At 41.1% G+C, this 20,614-nt stretch overlaps 1 protein-coding gene across 1 annotated transcript in view; it reads right to left on the reverse strand.

Moving 5' to 3' along the window:
• Positions 1–20,614, reverse strand: part of IRF8 (interferon regulatory factor 8) — a 655,970-nt gene that overhangs the window by 329,889 nt on the left and 305,467 nt on the right. Inside the window, exon 8 of the mRNA XM_053700919.1 lies at positions 11,551–11,625. Coding sequence (XP_053556894.1) covers positions 11,551–11,625 — 75 coding nt within the window. The remainder of the gene's footprint in view (positions 1–11,550; positions 11,626–20,614) is intronic.

Raw genomic sequence — 20,614 nt, forward strand, 5'->3', positions numbered from 1 at the left:
TATCCCACAAGTAAGGATGAATCCGTGGACTGAATACACAAAGTAAGAGAAATTAGATTTGGATGCTTGAACAGACCTTGGATTAGAAGGTCCTGCCTCATTGGCAGAGTCCACGGTGGAACAGATGACATGTCCACCAGGTCTGCATACCAAGTCCTGCGTGGCCACGCAGGCGCTATCAGAATCACCGAAGCTCTCTCCTGCTTGATTCTGGCAACCAGACTTGGGAGGAGAGGAAACGGTGGAAATACATAAGCCAGATTGAAGGACCAGGGCACTGCTAGAGCATCTATCAGTACTGCCTGGGGATCGCGGGACCTGGACCCATAACAAGGAAGTTTGGTGTTCTGTCGGGACGCCATCAGATCCAATTCTGGTGTGCCCCATAGCTGAGTCAGCTGGGCAAATACCTCCGGATGGAGCTCCCACTCCCCCGGATAAAAAGTCTGACGACTTAGGAAATCCGCCTCCCAGTTCTCTACCCCTGGGATATGGATTGCTGAGAGATGGCAAGAGTGATCCTCCGCCCATCGGATTATTTTGGTTACCTCCATCATCGCTCGAGAACTGCGTGTTCCTCCTTGATGATTGATATAGGCTACAGTCGTGATGTTGTCCGACTGAAATCTGATGAATTTGGCCACAGCAAGCTGAGGCCACACCTGAAGCGCATTGAATATCGCTCTCAGTTCTAGAATGTTTATCGGGAGGAAAGATTCCTCCAGAGACCATAAGCCCTGTGCTTTCAGGGATTTCCAGACTGCACCCCAGCCTAGCAGGCTGGCATCTGTCGTTACTATGAGCCACTCTGGCCTACGGAAACACATTCCCTGAGAAAGGTGGTCCTGAGGCAACCACCAGAGAAGAGAATCTCTGGTCTCTTGGTCCAGATGCAGTTGAGGAGATAAATCTGCATAATCCCCATTCCACTGTTTGAGCATGCATAGTTGCAGTGGTCTGAGGTGTAGGCGGGCATAGGAAACTATATCCATTGCCGCTACCATGAGTCCGATTACCTCCATACACTGAGCCACTGATGGCCGAGGAATGGAATGAAGAGCTCGGCAAGTGATTAAAAGTTTTGATTTTCTGACCTCCGTCAGAAATATTTTCATTTCCACCGAGTCTTTCAGAGTCCCTAGGAAGGAAACTCTTGTGAGAGGGACGAGAGAACTCTTTTTTATGTTCACCTTCCACCTGTGAGATCTCAGAAAAGCCAACACGATGTCCGTGTGAGACTTGACTAGCTGGAAAGTCGATGCCTGAATTAAGATGTCGTCTAGATAAGGCGCCACTGCTATACCCCGCGGTCTTAGAACCGCCAAAAGGGACCCTAGCACCTTTGTGAAAATTCTGGGAGCCGTGGCCAACCCGAAGGGAAGGACCACAAACTGGTAATGCCTGTCCAGAAGGCGAATCTGAGGAATTGATGATGATCTCTGTGAATAGGGATGTGTAGATACGCATCCTTTAAATCCACGGTAGTCATATATTGATCCTCCTGGATCAGAGGAAGAATAGTCCTAATAGTCTCCATCCTGAAAGATGGTACTCTGAGGAATTTGTTTAGAATTATGAGATCCAAGATTAGTCTGATAGTTCCCTCTTTTTTTGGGAGCCACAAACAGGTTGGAGTAAAAACCTAGCCCTTGTTCCGCTCTTGGAGCTGGGCGGATCACTCCCATGGTATGTAGGTCTTCTACACAGCGTAAGAACGCCTCTCTCTTTGTCTGGTTTGCAGACAATTGAGAAATGTGAAATCTCCCCCTTGGGGGGGGGGGGAGTCTGAAGTCCAGAAGATATCCTTGGGACACAATTTCTAAAGCCCAGGAATCATGAACATCTCTTGCCCAAGCCTGAGCAAAGAGAGAGAGTCTGCCCCCTACTAGATCCGGTCCCGGATCGGGAGCTACCCCTTCATGCTGTCTTAGCAGGTTTCTTGGCATGTTTACCTTTGTTCCAAGCCTGGTTAGGTCTCCAGACTGATTTGGATTGGACAGAATTCCCCTCTTGCTTTGCTGCAGGGGAAGCTGAAGCGGGACCACCCTTGAAGTTCCGAAAGGAACGAAAATTATTTTGTTTGGTCCTCATCTTATTTGTTTTATCCTGAGGGAGGGCATGGCCTTTCCCTCCAGTGATGTCTGAAATAATTTATTTCAGTGCAGGCCCGAATAGGGTCTTTCCTTTGAAAGGGATGTTCAACAATTTAGATTTTGATGACACATCAGCAGACCAGGACTTAAGCCATAACGCCCTGCGTGCTAAAATGGCAAAACCTGAATTCTTTGCCGCTAATTTAGCCATTTGGAAAGCGGCATCTGTAATGAAAGAATTAGCCAACTTAAGGGCCTTAATTCTATCCATAATATCCTCTAATGGAGTCTCCACCTTTAGAGCCTCTTCTAGAGCCTCAAACCAGAAAGCAGCTGCAGTAGTTATAGGAACAATGCATGCAATAGGTTGGAGAAGAAAACCTTGATGAACAAAAATTTTCTTTAGGAGACCCTCTAATTTTTTATCCATAGGATCTATGAAAGCACAACTGTCTTCGATAGATATAGTTGTACGCTTAGCAAGAGTAGAAAACAGAATTTATGCTTACCTGATAAATTACTTTCTCCAACGGTGTGTCCGGTCCACGGCGTCATCCTTACTTGTGAGATATTCTCTTCCCCAACAGGAAATGGCAAAGAGCCCAGCAAAGCTGGTCACATGATCCCTCCTAGGCTCCGCCTACCCCAGTCATTCGACCGACGTACAGGAGGAAATATGCATAGGAGAAACCATATGATACCGTGGTGACTGTAGTTAGAGAAAATAATTCATCAGACCTGATTAAAAAAACCAGGGCGGGCCATGGACCGGACACACCGTTGGAGAAAGTAATTTATCAGGTAAGCATAAATTCTGTTTTCTCCAACATAGGTGTGTCCGGTCCACGGCGTCATCCTTACTTGTGGGAACCAATACCAAAGCTTTAGGACACGGATGAAGGGAGGGAGCAAATCAGGTCACCTAAATGGAAGGCACCACGGCTTGCAAAACCTTTCTCCCAAAAATAGCCTCTGAAGAAGCAAAAGTATCAAATTTGTAAAATTTGGCAAAAGTGTGCAGTGAAGACCAAGTCGCTGCCTTACATATCTGGTCAACAGAAGCCTCGTTCTTGAAGGCCCATGTGGAAGCCACAGCCCTGGTGGAATGAGCTGTGATTCTTTCAGGAGGCTGCCGTCCGGCAGTCTCATAAGCCAATCGGATAATGCTTTTAAGCCAAAAAGAAAGAGAGGTAGAAGTTGCTATTTGACCTCTCCATTTACCAGAATAAACAACAAATAAAGAAGATGTTTGTCTGAAATCTTTAGTAGCCTCTAAATAGAATTTTAGAGCACGGACTACGTCCAAATTGTGTAACAAACGTTCCTTCTTTGAAACTGGATTCGGACACAAAGAAGGTACAACTATCTCCTGGTTAATATTTTTGTTGGAAACAACTTTCGGAAGAAAACCAGGCTTAGTACGCAAAACCACCTTATCTGCATGGAACACCAGATAGGGCGGAGAACACTGCAGAGCAGATAACTCAGAAACTCTTCTAGCAGAAGAAATTGCAACCAAAAACAAAACTTTCCAAGATAATAACTTAATATCTACGGAATGTAAGGGTTCAAACGGAACCCCTTGAAGAACTGAAAGAACTAGATTAAGACTCCAGGGAGGAGTCAAAGGTCTGTAAACAGGCTTGATTCTAACCAGAGCCTGAACAAACGCTTGAACGTCTGGCACAGCTGCCAGCCTTTTGTGAAGTAAAACAGATAAAGCAGAGATCTGTCCCTTCAGAGAACTTGCAGATAATCCTTTCTCCAAACCTTCTTGTAGAAAGGATAGAATCTTAGGAATTTTTATCTTGTTCCATGGGAATCCTTTAGATTCACACCAACAGATATATTTTTTCCATATTTTATGGTAAATTTTTCTAGTTACAGGCTTTCTAGCCTGAATAAGAGTATCTATTACAGAATCTGAAAACCCACGCTTTGATAAAATCAAGCGTTCAATCTCCAAGCAGTCAGTTGGAGGGAAACCAGATTCGGATGTTCGAATGGACCTTGAACAAGAAGGTCCTGTCTCAAAGGTAGCTTCCATGGTGGAGCCGATGACATATTCACCAGGTCTGCATACCAAGTCCTGCGTGGCCACGCAGGAGCTATCAAGATCACTGAAGCCCTCTCCTGATTGATCCTGGCTACCAGCCTGGGAATGAGAGGAAACGGTGGGAATACATAAGCTAGGTTGAAGGTCCAAGGTGCTACTAGTGCATCTACTAGAGTCGCCTTGGGATCCCTGGATCTGGACCCGTAACAAGGAACCTTGAAGTTCTGACGAGAGGCCATCAGATCCATGTCTGGAATGCCCCATAATTGAGATATTTGGGCAAAGATTTCCGGATGGAGTTCCCACTCCCCCGGATGGAATGTCTGACGACTCAGAAAATCCGCTTCCCAATTTTCCACTCCTGGGATGTGGATTGCAGACAAGTGGCAGGAGTGATCCTCCGCCCATTGAATTATCTTGGTCACTTCCTCCATCGCCAGGGAACTCCTTGTTCCCCCCTGATGGTTGATATATGCAACAGTCGTCATGTTGTCTGATTGAAACCTTATGAATTTGGCCTTTGCTAGATGAGGCCAAGCTTTGAGAGCATTGAATATCGCTCTCAGTTCCAGAATGTTTATCGGGAGAAGAGATTCTTCCCGAGACCATAGACCCTGAGCTTTCAGGGGTTCCCAGACCGCGCCCCAGCCCACCAGACTGGCGTCGGTCGTGACAATGACCCACTCTGGTCTGCGGAAGCTCATTCCCTGTGACAGGTTGTCTGGGATCAGCCACCAACGGAGTGAATCTCTGGTCCTTTGATCTACTTGAATCGTCGGAGACAAGTCTGTATAATCCCCATTCCACTGTCTGAGCATGCACAGTTGTAATGGTCTTAGATGAATTCGTGCAAAAGGAACTATGTCCATTGCTGCAACCATCAATCCTATTACTTCCATGCACTGCGCTATGGAAGGACGAAGAACAGAATGAAGTACTTGACAAGAGCTTAGAAGTTTTGATTTTCTGACCTCTGTCAGAAAAATCCTCATTTCTAAGGAATCTATAATTGTTCCCAAGAAGGGAACTCTTGTTGACGGGGACAGAGAACTTTTTTCTATGTTCACTTTCCATCCGTGAGATCTGAGAAAGGCTAGGACGATGTCCGTATGAGCCTTTGCTTTTGACAGAGACGACGCTTGAATCAGGATGTCATCCAAGTAAGGTACTACTGCAATGCCCCTTGGTCTTAGAACCGCTAGAAGGGACCCTAGTACCTTTGTGAAAATTCTCGGAGCAGTGGCTAATCCGAATGGAAGTGCCACAAACTGGTAATGCTTGTCCAGAAAAGCGAACCTTAGGAACTGATGATGTTCCTTGTGGATAGGAATATGTAGGTACGCATCCTTTAAATCCACCGTGGTCATAAATTGACCTTCCTGGATGGTAGGAAGGATCGTTCGAATGGTTTCCATTTTGAACGATGGAACCCTGAGAAATTTGTTTAGGATCTTGAGATCTAAAATTGGTCTGAATGTTCCCTCTTTTTTGGGAACTATGAACAGGTTGGAGTAAAACCCCATCCCTTGTTCTCCTATTGGAACTGGATGAATTACTCCCATCTTTAACAGGTCTTCTACACAATGTAAGAATGCCTGTCTTTTTATTTGGTTTGAAGATAATTGAGACCTGTGGAACCTTCCCCTTGGGGGTAGTTCCTTGAATTCCAGGAGATAACCCTGAGAAACTATTTCTAGTGCCCAAGGATCCTGAACATCTCTTGCCCAAGCCTGAGCAAAGAGAGAAAGTCTGCCCCCCACCAGATCCGGTCCCGGATCGGGGGCCATCCCTTCATGCTGTTTTGGTAGCAGTGGCAGGCTTCTTGGCCTGCTTACCCTTGTTCCAGCCTTGCATCGGTCTCCAGGCTGGTTTGGGTTGAGAAGTATTACCCTCTTGCTTAGAGGATGTAGAATTAGAGGCTGGTCCGTTTCTGCGAAAGGGACGAAAATTAGGCTTATTTTTAGCCTTAAAAGACCTATCCTGAGGAAGGGCGTGGCCCTTTCCCCCGGTGATGTCTGAAATAATCTCTTTCAAATCAGGACCAAACAGTGTTTTACCCTTGAAAGGGATGTTAAGCAATTTTGTCTTGGAAGACACATCCGCTGACCAAGACTTTAGCCAAAGCGCTCGGCGCGCCACGATAGCAAACCCTGAATTTTTCGCCGCTAATCTAGCTAATTGCAAAGCGGCATCTAAAATAAAAGAGTTAGCCAATTTAAGTGCTTGAACTCTGTCCATAACCTCCTCATACGAAGATTCTTTATTGAGCGACTTTTCTAGTTCTTCGAACCAGAAACACGCTGCTGTAGTGACAGGAACAATGCATGAAATTGGTTGTAGAAGGTAACCTTGCTGAACAAACATCTTTTTAAGCAAACCCTCTAATTTTTTATCCATAGGATCTTTGAAAGCACAACTATCTTCTATAGGAATAGTAGTGCGTTTGTTTAGAGTAGAAACCGCCCCCTCGACCTTGGGGACTGTCTGCCATAAGTCCTTTCTGGGGTCGACTATAGGAAATAATTTCTTAAATATAGGGGGAGGAACAAAAGGTATGCCGGGCCTTTCCCACTCTTTATTTACTATGTCCACCACCCGCTTGGGTATAGGAAAAGCGTCGGGGGGCACCGGAACCTCTAGGAACTTGTCCATCTTACATAATTTCTCTGGAATGACCAAATTGTCACAATCATCCAGAGTAGATAATACCTCCTTAAGCAGTGCGCGGAGATGTTCTAATTTAAATTTAAATGTTACAACATCAGGTTCAGCTTGTTGAGAAATTTTTCCTGAATCTGAAATTTCTCCCTCAGACAAAACCTCCCTCCTGGCCCCTTCAGATTGGTGTGAGGGTATGTCAGAACAGTTATCATCAGCGTCCTCTTGCTTTTCAGTGTTTAAAACAGAGCAATCGCGCTTTCTCTGATAAGTAGGCATTTTGGATAAAATGTTTGCAATAGAATTATCCATTACAGCTGTTAATTGTTGCATGGTAATAAGTATTGGCGCACTAGATGTACTAGGGGCCTCTTGTGTGGGCAAAACTGGTGTAGACACAGAAGGGGATGATGCAGTATCATGCTTACTCCCCTCATTTGAGGAATCATCTTGGGCAATATCATTATCTGTGGCATCATTGTCCCTACTTTGTTTGGACACTATGGCACAATCATCACATATATTTAAATGGGGAGAAACCTTGGCTTTCATACATATAGAACATCGCTTATCTGATGGTTCAGACATGTTAAACAGGCTTAAACTTGTCAACAAAGCACAAAAAAACGTTTTAAAATAAAACCGTTACTGTCACTTTAAATTTTAAACTAAACACTTTATTACTGAATATGTGAAAAAGTATGAAGGAATTGTTCAAAATTCACCAAAATTTCACCACAGTGTCTTAAAGCCTTAAAAGTATTGCACACCAAATTTGAAAGCTTTAACCCTTAAAATAACGGAACATTAGCTTTAACCCCTATACAGTCCCAGGTATCTGCTTTGCTGAGACCCAACCAAGCCCAGAGGGGAATACGATACCAAATGACGCCTTCTATAAGCTTTTTCAGTGGTTCTTAGCTCCTCACACATGCATCTGCATGCCTTGCTCTCCAAAAACAACTGCGCATTAGTGGCGCGAAAATGAGGCTCTGTCTATGACTAGAACAGGCCCCCATCTGAAAAAGGTGTCCAATACAGTGCCTGCCGTTTTTTTAAAACAATCCCCCAGATTATAATAACTATTAAGAGTTATAATCTGCCAAATATGCTTAGTAAAGTAATCGTTTTAGCCCAGAAAAATGTCTACCAGTTTTTTAAGCCCTTATGAAGCCCTTTATTCTTTTACTTAATCTAAGAAAATGGCTTACCGGTCCCCATAGGGAAAATGACAGCCTTCCAGCATTACAAAGTCTTGTTAGAAATGTGGCCAGTCATACCTCAAGCAGAAAAGTCTGCCAACTGTTTCCCCCAACTGAAGTTACTTCATCTCAACAGTCCTGTGTGGAAACAGCAATCGATTTTAGTAACGTTTGCTAAAATCATCTTCCTCTTACAAACAGAAATCTTCATCTCTTTTCTGTTTCAGAGTAAATAGTACATACCAGCACTATTTTAAAATAACAAACACTTGATTGAAGGATAAAAACTACATTTAAACACCAAAAAACTCTTAACCATCTCCGTGGAGATGTTGCCGGTGCAACGGCAAAGAGAATGACTGGGGTAGGCGGAGCCTAGGAGGGATCATGTGACCAGCTTTGCTGGGCTCTTTGCCATTTCCTGTTGGGGAAGAGAATATCCCACAAGTAAGGATGACGCCGTGGACCGGATACACCTATGTTGGAGAAATAGCTCCCTCCACCTTAGGAACAGTCTGCCACCAGTCCTGTATGGTGTCAGATATGGGAAACATTTTCTTAAAAACAGGAGGGGAAGCGAACGGAATACCTGGTCTATCCCACTCCTTAGTAACAATAGTCACAATCCTCTTAGGGACTGGAAAAACATCAGTGTAAACAGGAACCTCTAAGTATCTGTCCATTTTACACAATTTCTCTGGGACCACTATAGGGTCACAATCGTCTAGAGTAGCTAATACCTCCTTGAGCAATAAGCGGAGGTGTTCAAGCTTAAATTTAAAGGCCGTCATATCAGAATCTGTCTGAGGGAGTGTCTTTCCTGAATCAGAAATCTCTCCCTCAGATAACAAATCCCTTACCCCTACTTCAGAACATTGTGAGGGTATATCGCACACGGCTACTAAAGCGTCAGACGGCTCAGCATTTGTTCTTAACCCAGAGCTGTCACGCTTTCCTTTTAAACCAGACAGTTTAGAGAAAACCTCTGTGAGGGTTTTATTCATAACTGTGGCCATGTCTTGTAAAGTAAATGAATTAGACGCACTAGAGGTACTTGGCGTCACTTGTGCGGGCGTTACTGGTTGTGACACTTGGGGAGAGCTAGATGCTAAACCCTCATTTCCTTCTAACTGAGAATCATCTATTGCAATATTTTTAAGTGCTAAAATATGCTCTTTATAATTTATAGACATAGTGCAAGTGGGACACATTCTAAGAGGGGGTTCCACAATGGCTTCTAAACACATAGAACAAGGATTTTCCTTGGTGTCAGACATGTTAAACAGACTAGTAATGTAACAAGCAAGCTTGGAAAACACTTTAATCAAAGTAAATAACACTTAACGATAAAAAACGGTACTGTGCCTTTAAGAGAAAAAAAGCTGCACAAACTCTGCAAAACAGTGTAAAAAAGCAGTAAACACAACAAAATTTTTACAGTAGCATCATAAAGCCTAAGTAACTTTGCACCACTATGCAAATAAACAATTAACCCCTTAATGTAAAAACCGGATTGAAAAAAACTTCAAAACCGGTAAAATAACGTTCAGCACCTTGCCACAGCTCTGCTGTGGCACCTACCTGCCCTTTAGGAACGATTTGTGGGGAAAAAAACTTCTTTACAGCCCTCAAATACAGCAGGAATCTCTTGAGAAGTAGCTGGATGCTTCTGAGGTAAATAAACCCCTCCCACCTCACTCGAAGTTATGGGGCCTAAAAAACACCACAGAGTGTTTCTTAAACTAGCCATGTGGGTTAATAACCATTAAAGAAGCCACAAAGACCCCTTAAAGTTCCTCAAAAAACGTTTTATTTGTAATTAAACCAAAACGTTTTTTCCTATTAGTGTCACCAGTAACTATGAGCTCTTTATGCAAGCTTGGATTCCTCTTTTACTAAATACAGCTTACCTTTCCCTCATGGGGATATTGCCAGCCTTTTCTAGAAATAACACAGTGTGTCTAGAAAAAAAATAGACTGAACATACCTCAATGCAGTTTAGCCTGCAAACTGTTCCCCCAACTGAAGTTTTCCTGTACTCTTCAGGCATTGTGAGAACAGCAGTGGATCTTAGTTACAAAATGCTAAGATCATCATCCTCCTTGCAGAAATCTTCATCCTTTTTCTGCCAGAGAGTAAATAGTACACACCGGTACCATTTAAAATAACAAACTTTTGCTTGAGAAAATAAAAACTAAAATTTTTGTCACCACACTCACTTTGCCCTTCCTAGCAGTTAAGCAGGCAGAGAGAATGACTGGGGGGTGGAGCTAAGGGAGGAGCTATATGGACAGCTCTGCTGTGGGTGCTCTCTCTGCCACTTCCTGTAGGGAAGGAGAATATCCCATAAGTATGGATGAATCCGTGGACTCGATACATCTTACAAGAGAAATAGAAACTTTTAAGAACGTTAAGATGCTTAATTAAGCGGAGGCTCCAAAAATTTCCACTTAAAGGGACAGTCTCCTCCAGAATATTTATTGTTTATTGTTCAAAACCTTTTATTACCCATTTCCCAGTTTTGCATAACCAACACTTTTATATTAATTCACTTTTTACCTCTGTGATTACCTTGTATCTAAGCCTCTGCAGACTGTCGCCTTATTTAATTTATTTTGAGAGACTTGCATTTTAGCCAATCAGTGTTGACTGATAACTCCACGGAGTGAGCACAATGTTCTCAATAAGGCACACAAACTAGCGCTGTCTAGCTGTGAAAAACTTTCAAAATGGACTGAGATAAGAGGCAGCCTTCAAGGGCTTAGAAATTAGCGTATAAACCTACCTAGGTTTAGCTTTCAACCAAGAATACCAAGAGAGCAAAGCTAATTTGACGATAAAAGTAAATGGTAAAGTTGTTTACAATTGCATGCCCTATATGAATCATGAAAGTTAAAAGTTGACAAGACTGTCCCTTTAAAGAGCAACACCAAAACAAAGGGGTCATGATTTCAATTTGAATAGTAGCAGGTTTAGAAGTAATTTGCAGAAGCACTTCTTCACAGAAAGAGATAAACATAAGGCAAACCTACGGACTAAGGAAGCTTACACTTTATAGGAAATGTGGGCAGATTTGTGGGAGCTATGGTTCTTACCTGCCATTAAAATCTATGGTTTTATGTAACATATAATAATACAATACAACTACATGAGAGAGATGATAAATTGGGTTTGCAAATGTACACATTTGAAATGGTCAAGAGACAAAGGGGCAGAGAGGAAATGGAAGAGGAAAGACTGACAGAGTGATAACTATACAGGAGAGAAGACTTAAAAAAGTGTAAGTATATTGAAACACAATATTTGGAAGAGACCTTGACTTGGTACCTGGGCTTGTCCCATTTGGCCAAATGCGGTAACTAACTCTTCCAGTTTTGCTTTTAATCCTAGCTGAGAGCTTGTGAGCGAGTGCTGGACTTTATGTGTGTGCTGCAGTGTTTATTGAAACACTGATACATTTTATCAAAGATTGCATAGAGAGTCATCAATATATAAAAACATTTAGGGACATTAAGTATTTAAATTATGTGAAAATACTAACCAGTGAACTAGACAGCCACCTCCGTGAAGTCTTGACTCATGAATAAACTTAATGCACCTTTTAAAATACTGGATTCTGCAAAGAAAAAAAAAGGCATAAGAGACAATTATCCCAAAACAATTCATGGAAAACATCATCAATAAAAAGCCTGGAATAGTGCCGGGAGCATGTGCTATAAAATATCTATAAAGATTCTTCTTGGCTGTATTGCCTGCTCAAGGGAAAATAACTATATATTGTTTTGGTTTTTTAACAGACCCAGCAGATTCAAACAATGCCATTAAATGTATGTATATTTCATGACACATGAGATATATACAACAAAGTGTGCATATTCGTATTACAATTTAAATAAACAAGCTTGTAATTTTTTTTTCTAAACTCTATTTTAAAAAGAAGGGGTTAGCCTCAGATAAATAATGGCCTTTGGGTAGATAACTTTGATTTGAACATAGGGGCTCCCATGAGCATCTATTTAAATAAATGCATATTTACTCTTGCCAGGTGATCACTATTACCACTGTGACATCTCCACAATGGGAAATTTCTCACTGCCTGGCTGAACCCCCGTCATCCCCTCTGTCCACTCTGAAGGTGAAACTGGGTCTCAGCTTAGTTAGAGAACCCCTATAAAACAATGTGTAAATCAGCACATCAGAATTAATCTAACTCAATCTTGGAGGCCAAAATTTTACTGAGGGATTCTGGGAGAGTGGGAGGGATCAAAGCTCTTGTATGGTGAGGTGCTTTTGCCTCCTCCAAGTGGACTGGAGTGTAATTCCACATGTGTCAGATGTCTTATGGACTCTCACCATTTTATGAAGGGAAATGTAATGCTTACTGTGCCTATAAGTCACTGATTATCAATACTGAATCTCAAATAGCTGCCATATTTTACTTTTGTATTGGTGCTTTATTTTTCACATAGTTCTGTGACAACCCATGAGAAAAAATAGCAAAAAGAAACAGATTTTTCTCTGGCTAATACATTTTCTTGTGCACCTAATCTGAATATTCTGAAAAGCAGTTCCATGTAAAAACATTGACCAGCACTCAGTTAAAACACTTTCATTGGCAATTTTAAAGCCACATCACAGTTGGAAAAACAGATGCAAAGAGATCTCTCAGTTACTTCGTCTAACAGATTTAGGTCACATGAACTATATATTTAATCATAAAACATCTGGATTTAAATACAATCTCAGGTTCTTCCACTGGCTGAAAACATAAATGACCAAATTAACCTTTCATCTCCTAAAGCTTGCTACATATATAAAGCTCACTCATTAAAAGCACCTCACTAAGGGCTGGATACACGCAACCAATAACGGGATTATCACTGCTTTTTGTGTATGCCAGAAGTAGCGTGCTCATTACAAGTAAAAAAAAAACTGTGAAAAGAAGCAGACACAGCGCAGCTCCGACCTAAGGTAGTATATAACATATTAAGTGCATGCATAAAACCACTGATTGCACTTACTAGAAGAACATTTAAAATCAGCCTTTGAAATATAATCTTTAACATGATACAGTCCTCCTCTATTCACACAAGGGGTGCCACAGAGAGAGAGAGAAGACCGGCTAGTCTGCAAACAGGAAAACCTTAATGGAGCAGTGAGAGTCTGTTTGTGTCACGCACGTTCCAGTGACGTCAGGCACGTAGCCTCAACCTCAGATCGTTTCCCCAGAAGAACGGTCTGGCTTTCTCAAGAGGATTTTCTAAAGAAGTCGGATATCATTGTAACACAATAAAACACAGAAAAACATACGTAGCTCAGCACCTGATACAACCCTCCTGGGTAGTGTACGCTGGACTGGGGGCCATGAATAAGGGCGTGCGAGCCTGAAGCGTTGCATTAGTTTTTTGCTTGTCTGTATGATTCATTAAAAGTTTTCCCGAATGAATAGTGCTGTGGACGTGAACTTTGTGCTATTGTAACACAATACCTCTTCTTAAATATACAAATCTTAAAGTGACAGTGCTTAAAATAAACAAGTTTTCTGCATTAACAGATAAAATCATATATCAAAGCACAATTAGGTTCAACTAGAAATGCATAACAATAAAAAAACAACAATAAAATTTACATACACATTTAAAAAATAATAAATGAATGATGAGCAATATTTTAAAAAATGAGTATTAAAACTACAGGGAGTGCAGAATTATTAGGCAAGTTGTATTTTTGAGGATTAATTTTATTATTGAACAACAACCATGTTCTCAATGAACCCAAAAAACTCATTAATATCAAAGCTGAATAGTTTTGGAAGTAGTTTTTAGTTTGTTTTTAGTTATAGCTATTTTAGGGGGATATCTGTGTGTGCAGGTGACTATTACTGTGCATAATTATTAGGCAACTTAACAAAAAACAAATATATACCCATTTCAATTATTTATTTTTACCAGTGAAACCAATATAACATCTCAACATACAAAAATATACATTTCTGACATTCAAAAACAAAACAAAAACAAATCAGTGACCAATATAGCCACCTTTCTTTGCAAGGACACTCAAAAGCCTGCCATCCATGGATTCTGTCAGTGTTTTGATCTGTTCACCATCAACATTGCGTGCAGCAGCAACCACAGCCTCCCAGAAACTGTTCAGAGAGGTGTACTGTTTTCCCTCCTTGTAAATCTCACATTTGATGATGGACCACAGGTTCTCAATGGGGTTCAGATCAGGTGAACAAGGGGGCCATGTCATTAGATTTTCTTCTTTTATACCCTTTCTTGCCAGCCACGCTGTGGAGTACTTGGACGTGTGTGATGGAGCATTGTCCTGCATGAAAATCATGTTTTTCTTGAAGGATGCAGACTTCTTCCTGTACCACTGCTTGAAGAAGGTGTCTTCCAGAAACTGGCAGTAGGACTGGGAGTTGAGCTTGACTCCATCCTCAACCCGAAAAGGCCCCACAAGCTCATCTTTGATGATACCAGCCCAAACCAGTACTCCACCTCCACCTTGCTGGCGTCTGAGTCGGACTGGAGCTCTCTGCCCTTTACCAATCCAGCCACGGGCCCATCCATCTGGCCCATCAAGACTCACTCATTTCATCAGTCCATAAAACCTTAGAAAAATCAGTCTTGAGATATTTCTTGGCCCAGTCTTGACGTTTCAGCTTCTGTGTCTTGTTCAGTGGTGGTCGTCTTTCAGCCTTTCTTACCTTGGCCATGTCTCTGAGTATTGCACACCTTGTGCTTTTGGGCACTCCAGTGATGTTGCAGCTCTGAAATATGGCCAAACTGGTGGCAAGTGGCATCTTGGCAGCTGCACGCTTGACTTTTCTCAGTTCATGGGCAGTTATTTTGCGCCTTGGTTTTTCCACACGCTTCTTGCGACCCTGTTGACTATTTTGAATGAAACGCTTGATTGTTCGATGATCACGCTTCAGAAGCTTTGCAATTTTAAGAGTGCTGCATCCCTCTGCAAGATATCTCACTATTTTTGACTTTTCTGAGCCTGTCAAGTCCTTCTTTTGACCCATTTTGCCAAAGGAAAGGAAGTTGCCTAATAATTATGCACACCTGATATAGGGTGTTGATGTCATTAGACCACACCCCTTCTCATTACAGAGATGCACATCACCTAATATGCTTAATTGGTAGTAGGCTTTCGAGCCTATACAGCTTGGAGTAAGACAACATGCATAAAGAGGATGATGTGGTCAAAATACTAATTTGCCTAATAATTCTGCACTCCCTGTAGTTGTAAAAATTAAAGGGACACTAAACCCAAATTTTTTCTTAGTTCTCTTGCTATCTTTATTTAAAAAGCAGGAATGTGATGCATATGAGCCGGCCCATTTTTGGTTGAGAACCTAGGTTATGCTTGCTTATTGGTGGGTAAACGTAAGCCTTCAATAAGCAAGCGCTATCCATGGTGCTGAACCTTAAATGGGCTGGCTGCTAAGATTTACATTCCTGCTTTTAAAATAAAGATAGCAAAATAACGAAGAAAAAATAATAGGAGTAAATTAGAAAGTTGCTCAAAATGTCATGCTCTATCTGAATCATGAAAGAAAAAATGTGGGTTCAGTGTCCCTTTAATAATAAATGGCTGAAAGACTTTAATTTACTATCAATAATAGTTCATTTGAATATTAAAAATGGAAACATTCATGTATATTGATATATTGCAGTTCAGATAATGTTCTACTAGTTGCCCCCTAACTTCCTAGGTAAATAATGCTACATATGTGCTTGTATATCAATATCAATATTGAGACCATAAGGTTGTAAACGGTTTAATTTGTAAATGCAAAAACATAATTTATGTAAGAACTTACCTGATAAATTCATTTCTTTCATATTAGCAAGAGTCCATGAGCTAGTGACGTATGGGATATACATTCCTACCAGGAGGGGCAAAGTTTCCCAAACCTTAAAATGCCTATAAATACACCCCTCACCACACCCACAATTCAGTTTAACGAATAGCCAAGAAGTGGGGTGATAAGAAAAAAGTGCGAAAGCATATAAAATAAGGAATTGGAATAATTGTGCTTTATACAAAATCATAACCACCACAAAAAAAGGGCGGGCCTCATGGACTCTTGCTAATATGAAAGAAATGAATTTATCAGGTAAGTTCTTACATAAATTATGTTTTCTTTCATGTAATTAGCAAGAGTCCATGAGCTAGTGACGTATGGGATAATGACTACCCAAGAAGTGGATCTTTCCACACAAGAGTCACTAGAGAGGGAGGGATAAAATAAAGACAGCCAATTCCTGCTGAAAATAATCCACACCCAAAATAAAGTTTAATGAAAAACATAAGCTGAAGATTCAAACTGAAACCGCTGCCTGAAGTACTTTTCTACCAAAAACTGCTTCAGAAGAAGAAAATACATCAAAATGGTAGAATTTAGTAAAAGTATGCAAAGAGGACCAAGTCGCTGCTTTGCAGATCTGGTCAACCGAAGCTTCATTCCTAAACGCCCAGGAAGTAGAAACTGACCTAGTAGAATGAGCTGTAATTCTCTGAGGCGGAGTTTTACCCGACTCAACATAGGCAAGATGAATTAAAGATTTCAACCAAGATGCCAAAGAAATGGCAGAAGCTTTCTGGCCTTTTCTAGAACCGGAAAAAATAACAAATAGACTAGAAGTCTTACGAAAAGATTTCGTAGCTTCAACATAATATTTCAAAGCTCTAACAACATCCAAAGAATGCAACGATTTCTCCTTAGAATTCTTAGGATTAGGACATAATGAAGGAACCACAATTTCTCTACTAATGTTGTTGGAATTCACAACTTTAGGTAAAAATTCAAAAGAAGTTCGCAACACCGCCTTATCCTGATGAAAAATCAGAAAAGGAGACTCACAAGAAAGAGCAGATAATTCAGAAACTCTTCTGGCAGAAGAGATGGCCAAAAGGAACAAAAAACTTTCCAAGAAAGTAATTTAATATCCAATGAATGCATAGGTTCAAATGGAGGAGCTTGAAGAGCCCCCAGAACTAAATTCAAACTCCAAGGAGGAGAAATTGACTTAATGACAGGCTTTATACGAACCAAAGCTTGTACAAAACAATGAATATCAGGAAGAATAGCAATCTTTCTGTGAAAAAGAACAGAAAGAGCAGAGATTTGACCTTTCAAGGAACTTGCGGACAAACCCTTATCTAAACCATCCTGAAGAATACTGTAATATTCTCGGTATTCTAAAAGAATGCCAAGAAAAATGATGAGAAAGACACCAAGAAATATAAGTCTTCCAGACTCTATAATATATCTCTCTGGATACAGATGTACGAGCCTGTAACATAGTATTAATCACAGAGTCAGAGAAACCTCTTTGACCAAGAATCAAGCGTTCAATCGCCATACCTTTAAATTTAAGGATTTCAGATCCTGATGGAAAAAAAGGACCTTGAGACAAAAGGTCTGGTCTTAACGGAAGAGTCCACGGTTGGCAAGAGGCCATCCGGACAAGATCCGCATACCAAAACCTGTAAGGCCATGCCGGAGCTACCAGCAGAACAAACGAGCATTCCTTCAGAATCTTGGAGGTTACTCTTGGAAGAAGAACTAGAGGCGGAAAGATATAGGGAGGATGATACTTCCAAGGAAGTGATAATGCATCCACTGCCTCCGCCTGAGGATCCCGGGATCTGGACAGATACCTGGGAAGTTTCTTGTTTAGATGAGAAGCCATCAGATCTATTTCTGGAAGTTCCTACATTTGAACAATCTGAAGAAATACCTCTGGGTGAAGAGACCATTCGCCCGGATGCAACGTTTGACGACTGAGATAATCCGCTTTCCAATTGTCCATACCTGGGATATGAACCGCAGAGATTTGACAGGAGCTGGATTCCGCCCAAACCAAAATTCGAGATACTTCTTTCATAGCCAGAGGACTGTGAGTCCCTCCTTGATGATTGATGTATGCCACAGTTGTGACATTGTCTATCTGAAAACAAATGAACAACTCTCTCTTCAGAAGAGGCCAAGACTGAAGAGCTCTGAAAATTGCACGGAGTTCCAAAATATTGATCGGAAATCTCACCTCCTGAGATTCCCAAACCCCTTGTGCCGTCAGATACCCCCACACAGCTCCCCAACCTGTAAGACTTGCATCAGTTGAGATTATAGTCCAGGTCGGAAGAACAAAGAAGCCCCCTGAACTAAACGATGGTGATCTGTCCACCATGTCAGAGAGTGTTGTAAAATCGGTTTAAAGATATTAATTGAGATATCTTTGAGTAATCCCTGCACCATTGGTTCAGCATACAGAGCTGAAGAGGTCGCATGTGAAAACGAGCAAAGGAGATCGCATCTGATGCGGCAGTCCTAAGACCCAACATTTCCATGCATAAGGCTACCAAAGGGAATGATTGTGACTGAAGGTTTTGACAAGCTGATATCAATGTTAAACTTCTCTTGTCTGACAAGGACAGAGTCATAGACACTGAATTTATCTAGTAAACTAAAAAGGTTACCCTTGTCTGAGGAATCAATGAACTGATTGGTAAATTGATCCTCCAACCATGAACTTGAAGAAACAACACAAGTCGATTCGTATGAGATTCTTCGAAAATGAGAAGACTGAGCAAATACCAAGATATCGTCCAAATAAGGAAATACCAAAACCCTATTCTCTGATTACAGAAAGAAGGGCACCGAGAACCTTTGAAAAAAATTCTTGGAACTGAGGCTAAGCCAAACGGTAGAGCCACAAAACTGGTAATGCTTGTCTAAAAAGAGAATCTCAGACACTAAAAGTGATCTGGATGAATCGGAATATGCAGATACACATCCTGTAAATCTATTGTAGACATATAATGCCCTTGCTAAACAAAAGGCAGGATAGTCCTACAGTAACCATCTTGAATGTTGGGCATCAACCTCTGAGACAGAAACCTCAGAACCAGAAGAACCATTATCAGTATCAGAATGATGATGTTCATTTAAAAATTCATCTGAAAAAAAGAGAAGTTTTAAAAGACTTTTATGTATACTAGAAGGAAAAATAACAGACATAGCCTTCTTAATGGATTTAAAAAATAAAATCTCTTATGTTATCAGGAACACTCTGAAAATTAGATGTTGACGGAACAGCAACAGGTAATGTAACAGTACTAAAGGAAATTTTATCTGCATTAATAAGTTTGACATGACATGCAATACAAATAACAGCTGGAGAAACAGATACCAAAAGTTTATAGCAGATACACTTAGCTTGGTAGCTCCAGCATTGTGCAGTGATTTTCCTGAAGTATCTTCTGACTCAGTTGCAACGTGGAACATCTTGCAATATGTAAAAGAAAAAAACAACATATAAAGCAAAATTGATCAAATTCCTTAAATGACAGTTTCAGGAATGGGAAAAAATGCCAAAGAACAAGCTTCTAGCAACCAGAAGCAATAAAAAATGAGACTTAAATAATGTGGAGACAAAAGTGACGCCCATATTTTTTCGCGCCAAATAAGACGCCCACATTATTTGGCGCCTAAATGCTTTTTGGCGCAAAAAATGACGCCACATCCGGAACGACGACATTTTTGGCGCAAAATAACGTCAAAGAATGACGCAACTTCTGGCGACACGTATGACGCCGGAAACGGAAATAGAATTTTTGCGCCAAAAAAGTCCGCGCCAAGAATGACGCAATAAAATGAAGCATTTTCAGCCCCCGCGAGCCTAACAGCCCACAGGGAAAAAGTCAAATTTTAAGGTAAAAAATGTTAAATTAAAATGCATTATCCCAAATATGAAACTGACTGTCTGAAAAATAAGGAAAGTTGAACATTCTGAGTCAAGGCAAATAAATGTTTGAATACATATATTTAGAACTTTATAAACAAAGTGCCCAACCATAGCTTTAGAGTGTCACAGAAAATAAGATTTACTTACCCCAGGACACTCGTCTACATGTTTGTAGAAAGCCAAACCAGTACTGAAACGAGAATCAGCAGAGGTAATGGTATATATAAGAGTATATCGTCGATCTGAAAAGGGAGGTAAGAGATGAATCTCTACGACCGATAACAGAGAACCTATGAAATAGACCCCTTAGAAGGAGATCACTGCATTCAAATAGGCAATACTCTCCTCACATCCCTCTGACATTCACTGCACGCTGAGAGGAAAACCGGGCTCCAACTTGCTGCGGAGCGCATATCAACGTAGAATCTAGCATAAACTTACTTCACCACCTCCATCGGAGGCAAAGTTTGTAAAACTGAATTGTGGGTGTGGTGAGGGGTGTATTTATAGGCATTTTAAGGTTTGGGAAACTTTGCCCCTCCTGGTAGGAATGTATATCCCATACGTCACTAGCTCATGGACTCTTGCTAATTACATGAAAGAAAAGTCTCTTGTTTGCGTAAATGTAAAAGCCTATTATGTCTATAGGAGGTATCATATCAATGACCTGTACCTTAAGGGATCCAGGATCACCTCTGTGGTAGTCAGAAAAATGTTTAGGCACACTATGTTTAGTGTGTTTTTCTTTAATACCATAGAGGTGTTCATTTACTCTTCTCCTTATCTTTGGTTTGGTGCGGCCTACATAAAGTAGGCCACACCCACATTCTAATAAAT

This window comes from Bombina bombina, chromosome 1 (assembly GCF_027579735.1).
Source record: "Bombina bombina isolate aBomBom1 chromosome 1, aBomBom1.pri, whole genome shotgun sequence".
Taxonomy (NCBI): domain Eukaryota; kingdom Metazoa; phylum Chordata; class Amphibia; order Anura; family Bombinatoridae; genus Bombina; species Bombina bombina.